The 7732-nt window shown below is 34.6% G+C and overlaps 1 protein-coding gene across 1 annotated transcript; it reads right to left on the bottom strand.

Annotated features, from left to right (window-relative positions):
• Nucleotides 1-5221: 5221 nt before the first annotated feature.
• LOC109680846 (olfactory receptor 13C9) lies at nt 5222-6293 on the bottom strand. The gene has a single exon (XM_020155514.2). The coding sequence runs from the start codon at nt 6170-6172 to the stop codon at nt 5222-5224; it is 951 nt and encodes a 316-aa protein (XP_020011103.2). The 5' UTR covers nt 6173-6293.
• Between the last annotated feature and the right edge of the window lie 1439 nt (nt 6294-7732).

The raw sequence follows: 7732 nt of genomic DNA, 5'->3' as shown, positions 1-7732 counted from the left end.
GGTTCATAAGGCCAAAAATCACATGTTCTCCCTCATATGTGGGTTATAGAAATAAAACAAATGCATGATATTATTGGACGTGGGTCACACACTAAGGGGAGAACACACACTGGAGGAATATGGAATGGTAAGGAAACCTGAAACTTAAATGTGGTTGATGTGCTCAATGTAGAGGAGTAAATAATAGTGATCTTAAATTGGCAGAAGTCATTACAGGAAGGGGACTAGGAAGTAAGGAAGAAGTCTGGTAGAGATGAACCAATATGTGTTGTAATACACATATGCATGGTAACAACACTAGAAATTATGTGTACATATATATTTATATAGATATCTTTATCTCATACTAGCAAAAATGCTATGTTTTTCTTATTATCTCTTATGTTTTCTCTTCAACAAAATCAGAGAACAAGAGGGCAGAACGGGTTCTATCTAGAAGCTCGGGGCCAGAGGGAGTAAGTTGGCCCCAATAATACATACATATGTAAATAAATGTAAAAATGATAAAATAAAATTTTAAAAAATATATAACTAGAGCAAAAAGGGCTGGAGCTTGGCTCAAATGAGAACGGGCCTGCCTAGCAAGTGTGAGGCCCTGAGTTCAATCCCTAGTGTAACAGGAACAAAGGGACCATGACATCAAGATCTGGAAGCAGCACTTTATTGGCAGTGCCGCAGCTCAGAAGGATAACTCCGAAAGTCTGAGCCCTGAACACAGTAGGGCTATTACTTTAATACATAAGCAGGCCAGCTTTTACATTCCTAATTTGGGTACAAGCCTGTCTCTACCAGGGCAAAACAAAGTGGGGCAGGGGATTCCTTACTTCTGTTGCTCTGCTTTTGCTATTGCGGTTTCCTTGCTGAACCTCTAGCCACAAGCTTCTGTTTTGGTTTTGTGGTCAAGTGTCTGTGAGCTCTGCTACTGTCTGTGAGCTCAGCTACTGCCTATCAGTAGTTGCAAGCCTCTGCTTTGCTTCTGTGGTTAAGTGGCTGTAAGCTCCATGTATATATACAGCAGCATCTTGAGGAGGCCAATGTGTTTTGAGTGAAAAAGCCAAATGCAGAACAATGAAACTGAATATATATAAAATAATAGTTATAGTTTATCATAGTTTAAACATCTACTAAATGTATATGTACTTTGAATATGCATATTAATTTGCTAAATATTAATTATAATATAAATTTTATATGCATAATTTAAAGTTATATATAAATGTTATATCAAAATTATATTTGAATTTATACTCTGTACATTTTATAGTATTTGACTATTTTACCATAAAGATATACTATTTTTGGAATTTTAGATATATAAATGGTTGTGATCCAAAAAGGCATGTATGCTACAGAGAGATCACATAAGATAAGGGCTGAAAATTATGCATATTTAACAATGCATACCTTAATAACAGCACCACCCAAGGCCAGATTGTATTGAGTTGAAGAATCAGTGAAGCTTGATTATAAACTGTAGGAAAATACGTAGAAGCTAAAAAAGTTTTTTTTTTTTTAATTGTTCTAGTTGCATTTCCTTTTGCTGTTGTTTGAGTTTTTGAGACAGTCTCACTATGTAGCCCAAGCTGGCCTGGAACTCACGATGCAACCCAGGAAAGCCTCAAATTTTCAGTTCTCCTGCGTCAGCCTCCAGAGTTCTAGGATTACAGTATTTACCACCAACGCCCAGCTAGAATAGAGTGTTCTTATACATTAAATAAACAACAAAAGACAAGTCGAAGATACACAAGACAGTGCAAATAACTCTTTTATATCTGAACTTTCCTGAAGGGTGTCTCATATTTACTCAGAAATAAGTACATTTATTCTATTTATCTGTCTTCCACCTAAATTCCTATGCCTATAAACCTTTTGAGAGGCCTCAAGTCTACTCCTGTTGGTGCCCTCCTCAAGAATGGTTCTGCTAAGCCACATTTGCTCAAGTGACTAAGTAGTTCTCTGATTAATTTGAGAAGCACCTAGAACATTGTGTCAGAGCATGCAGGCAATTATTGTCTCTCAAATTCAGGTCTATAGTTCATCACTTTGGTTTCAAGTTACATGTCCATTTTCCCTATTAAAGTTTCTTCTTTTATTTATGATTTTGTACCTGATGGCTAGCATAGTGCCTAGCATTCAATGACTGCACAATAAATATTCCTTAATAAATGAAAAAATAATGAATAAATGGTATATTCTCAGAAAATTCCAGAACCTAATTGCATGGAATCTAACATTACTTAGGAAACAATTTTTCACAAAATGGATGAAAGTTCATGACTTTTTAAAGGACAAGATCTACTACAACATTTTATAATTTCAAGGAGAAAGTGTTGGACTGGGATGTAGCTCAGTGATAGAGCACTTACCTAGCATGTGTGAGGAATTGAGTTTGACCCCAGCACCAAAAGAACAAAAAGACAAAAACAGGATAAAATGTTATGTCTATACCATAAATATGAAACACATTCATTTTTGTAACCTAAATGTGATCTCTACTGGAATAAGAAAAATCTTTTAGCTATCTTCAAGAGTTTTTTCTGTAATATTAATGCAATCGCCCCTCTTTTTACATCCCAGCTAACCTCAGGTCTTCTATTTTAAGACTGAATTCCTATAAATAGTGATCACGCATCATTTCTTGATAGGCACTAATTATTTTAGATACTCTGTGGAGAGGTACTGATATTAGATCTTGTGATCAGAGACCTGGGAAAATAGCTTGATGTAGTAAAAAGGTTAACTGAAGCAAGAAAGAATAATGGGATGTATATGCTTCTCCGTAATGTATATGCCATGAGGTGTTTAGGCAAGGTGTGTTAAGTCCCATAAGTTTTATAGCCTCATCTGCGAAGTAATGATACTACAACCCATGTCATATGATTTTAGTGACATGGTACATATGAATTAATCAATAACCAATATATTTCTACATTTTAAGTGTCCATTTCAACATCTCCAGAGCCATAGAAAGTTCATATGATCTCAGACTTAGCACATTTAAAAATTTTGTAGGTATAAAAGTGTAGTGAGCATATAAAATAATCTGTTAGATGAGCATAACTGCAACTTTGGCTTTTCTGTTGTATCTCTGCTCTTAAATCCTAACATTGAATCTGTTTGGGGACCTGAATAAAATATAAAGATATGCATTTGTGAAATTAAATTGTATATCAAATATTTTATGTTATTTTATATGTTGTTTCTAAATTAAGTGCAATGAAAATACAGAGGAGGGGGAAACCAGATAAACATATACCCTTGTAGATTTTGCAATCTCGTGGAACAATCACACAGGAAAATACACACTTCTCTCTTTCTCTCTCTCTCACATTCTCTCTCTTTCTCTCTCCCCACCTGTTACACTACAAAAGTTAGAAATGTTACTATGCTAACAATAACAACCAAATCATCCTCCATGAGCTTTTAAAATAAATTTTCTGAATGAAATTCTTCTAGGGACTCAAATATTAAAATTAGGCCTATCAGTATTATAGTAATAATGTATTATTTGCTCAGTAAATTTGAACACATCAATAAATCAAGATGGGAGACATATGTTTCTCTTCTTCAGACTGTTTGACTCCACAATTCTGTATGAAAAAAAATTTCCTGATCTCCTCTATGAGGATAAATATCTGCTCTAAAATTGCCTTAATGAATCTTTCTACCAAAATTTATAAATCTGATATGTCTAGGAGTTAGATAAGTCATTCCAGAGAGTTTATAGATTTGATTGGACTAAAGCTGTGCATAAAACAAAATCAGTATCTGAATAAGATCCCCTGGGGTCAAACATAAAATGCCTGACTCCTGGAGTTCTTTGGATAAAAAACATATTATGAGCTGATGTGTAGGAACTAATAGATTCTTATAGCTTGTTTTGTTAGGATCTAGATCTGAAATATCAATGGTCTCTGTCCTTGTCATCAGATTAAATCTGAAAATAACAATAATGGAAGTTAGGTATAAGCACAAAGAGGTTATGACTACTTCATATTCCTTCCATGAAGATTAAAAAGTAAAGTTGAAAAGAAAATGAATGAGTACATGTGAAGATTCCACAAACATTTAACTCTTATTTTTCTGTACAAAATGTTTGTGCCCAGCAACCTGAATTTATTGATCCATCAGTACAAAAATTGTTCAACTAAGTAGCTTTTCTAGAATGTGGTTCACTCCTGAGCACACTTTCTCATTCACCTTAGGTAGCAAATTAGAAGTGTTCTTCAAATAGAGGAAAAAGTGAAGAAGAAAGCCAAGGAGGAGAAAGATAATGTTTTGTCTTGTCTGACATGCCTCAATCCTCTGCTTCCTCAGATCAACAAGGTCACAAAGCTAGTTCATAACAGAGACAAGGCATGAATACAGGTATTCTTGCTAAAAATCCACAGCTTGGTTAGGCTTCTAAGATTTGTAAAAGCACTGGGATTTCCTCAGGATAACAAAGAAATTGGCTTCTTATAAATGGGAACTTGTAAATGATGTGACACACCATCCAACTAAACGTTTATCTGTATTATTATCTGAACTGGTAGACCAATTTTCAAACACATTTTTAATTTTGAACTTTTGTTATGTTGAAGCTACATGCAAGCTGAAATAAAGGATATAAAACAAGAAAATCTTTATTGATTACATAGAACTTCATTCTTAAGCTCTATGTATCTACCTCCCCGACAATAATAAGTATGTAAGTCCCAACACTCAACCTCCTTAGAGTGCCACAGAACATTTTGTAAGTGCTGAAAAAATGTTTGGTATTTTATGGTTAATGAAGTTTTGGAGACTATAATGCAAAACTAAAAAAGAAAGCTCTTCAATGGAAAATATATATGAAGAATTTTGAGGTTTTTCTGTTTATTCCTTTTCATAAGAAAGTTTTATTTATACTGAAGTAGTTGATGAATTTTTCCTATAAATTATGGTATGTGTGCAAACAAGTGAACGTACAAAGACATGTAACATGCAACAATGTTACAAAAAATGCAGAATATGAGGATGCTGTTTGAAATGTCAGAAAGTGGCTCTCAGTTTTTTCCTCATTCTGCTTTCTCGTATCTTGAAAATTCTTTATGCAGATGTAATAATTTTGAAATGTTATATTTCATTATAAAAATTTTAACAAATTCATGAAAGGGAAAGGATAAAAGTAAAACTAACCATAATTCCATCCTAAATTTTGACAGTGTCTAATTTGGTCACAACCCAATACCATTTCCATTCACTTGTTAAAGAATCTTCTGTTCAGATTTTTCAGTGCCTTCTTCACATCCTTGTTTCTGAGACTATAGATTATAGGGTTTATCAAGGGAGTCATTACACCATAGAAAATGGATATGAGTTTGTCAGTAGCATCCAAGTTATCTGAATTAAGTGTGTCTTTAGACTTGGGTTTCATGTACATGGAGAGGATGGTTCCATAGAATATTATCACCACAGTTAGGTGGGCTGAGCAGGTAGAGAAGGCCTTGCTTCTCCCCTCAGAGGACTGGATCTTGAGGATGCTGGAAATGATTAATGAGTAAGAGATGACAATCAAGAGCAGTGGCATCAAAGTGAACAACGTTGTGGCCACAAGCATGATAAACTCATTGCCTGAGATGTCAGCACAAGCCATCTTCATGACAGCTAGAATTTCACAGAGGAAATGATTGATGACATTCCTGCAGAAAGGCAATTGTATAACAAATGCAGTTTGTACTGCAGAGTTGACAACTCCTGCAAACCAGGACCCAACTGCCATGGGCACATAGGAATCCTTGCTCATGATGATGGGGTATCTCAGAGGGTGACAGATGGCTACAAAGCGATCAAAGGCCATCATGCCTAGAAGTACACACTCTGTTGTCCCCATGGCCAACCCAAGGAACATCTGCACTGCACAGCCTAAGAACGAAATTGACTTTCTTTCTGAGAAGAAAATCATCAATGTGGAAGGAAGGGAGGAAGTAGTAAAACAGATGTCCAAGAAGGAGAGGTTTCCCAGGAAGAAGTACATAGGAGTGTGAAGGTGAGAATCCAAAATGCTGATTGTAATGAGGGTGCCATTGCCCAGAAGGATGAGCAAATACATTGTTAAGAAGAACACAAAGAATATTAGCTCAAGCTTTGGGTAACCAGAAAGCCCCTGGAGAAAAAATTCTTCCAGAACGGTTTGGTTTTCCCATTCCATTTTACTGTCTTTCTTTTACCTGCAGAATTGAAAGAATTTTTAAGTAACAATTTCTTCACAATACCAATTATACCAAAGCAGAAATATAAAAATTTGTGATAATCTCAATTGAGGAAGGGAGAAATAAAAAAGGAAGGGGTGAAATGGAGAAATAAAAAAGGAAGGGGTGAAATGGAGAAAAAGAAATGAAATAAAAATAAGAATGTAAGAAGAGGAGCATGAGGGAGAAGCTACTGCATTGATCATTCATTATGGGCTAAGAATTTTGTTAAGTATTTCTTCATACATTATATCATTTAAACCACAATATTATTATTTTAAAGATAAAGAAATGTAAAAGTAAGAGAGTTAAACCTAAAGTCAAATAACAAATGTGAAAATAGCATAATAGCAAAGCCTAAGCTCAAAGGTAAACCTGCCTTCCTTGTGGTCCACCCTTATCTGAAATTTTTCTATAAACCATAAAAGCAATACAGAATCAGAGATGTGATGAGCTACTTCAAAAGAGTAGCATGGCTCTCAGAATGGAAGTCAACAGTAACCCACAAGTAGTAAAATAGCAAAAGAAGTAGATTAATAGCAGGAAGAATGCCCAGGAAGAAATCCATGCTTATTGGGTGCCTGATAATAATTTTTTTAAGAAGCTCAAATACAGAAAAAGCCCAATAATCTGAAATATTCTTGTTCTTCCTAAAGGCATTTGTCTTTTGGAAGGGCATGAGAAAGAATGATGCCTCTATTTTATTTTTTTTTTGCCATACATCTAAGCATCACACAATAAATTGACTTTTAGTTTTGACTGTTCAGTTAAGATTTAAACAATTATGTACAGATTTGTGTAAGTACTTCCATAACCAGCTTTGACAGATCCCAAAAGTTCCTCATACTATCCTATTTTTAGTTTCCTCTTCCAGCTACTCCAAAATCTTGTCAAGCACTGATGCCTTTTCTGTCCCTATAGTTTTTTATCCAGAATGTCACAGAAATGGAACAAAGTTGTGCTTCTTTCACTTACCATAAAGCCTCTAATATTGATTCAAGTTATTATTGCCTAATACTAGGGTACAAATACTTACAGGTATTTCTAGGGTAAAGACCCAGTAGTAGAATAATAATCACATGAAAAGTTTTCCAGGGTAGCTGTATCACATGTGCACTTCAACCAGCATTCTGTGAGAATCCCAATTGCTTCCTATCATCATAATTTTGCATTGTCAGCAATTTTTAACCCACAGAGATGTTTCATCATGTCTTAGTTTCTATTTCCCTAATGACTAAGGATGTTGAACATAGTTCCATGTACTTTTTCACCATCCTTATATTCTCTTTAGTAAAATGCTCAAATCTTTTGCCTATTTTTAATTTAGTTCTTTTGTTGACATTTTAGAGTTCTTCATTTATTCTAGAAATGAGTCCTTTATCATATATGTAATTTGCACATATTATGTCCTTGTCTATGGTTTATCTTCTCATTCTCTAAAGCAAACATATTTTAATTGATTGCTACTTAGGTCTAACTACCAGGGGTCTAAAAGAAAGCTTACAACTAAGAGACACTTT

The sequence above is a fragment of the Castor canadensis genome, chromosome 13 (genome assembly GCF_047511655.1).
Source record: "Castor canadensis chromosome 13, mCasCan1.hap1v2, whole genome shotgun sequence".
Classification (NCBI taxonomy): domain Eukaryota; kingdom Metazoa; phylum Chordata; class Mammalia; order Rodentia; family Castoridae; genus Castor; species Castor canadensis.
This window is presented reverse-complemented; position numbering and strand designations above follow the sequence as displayed.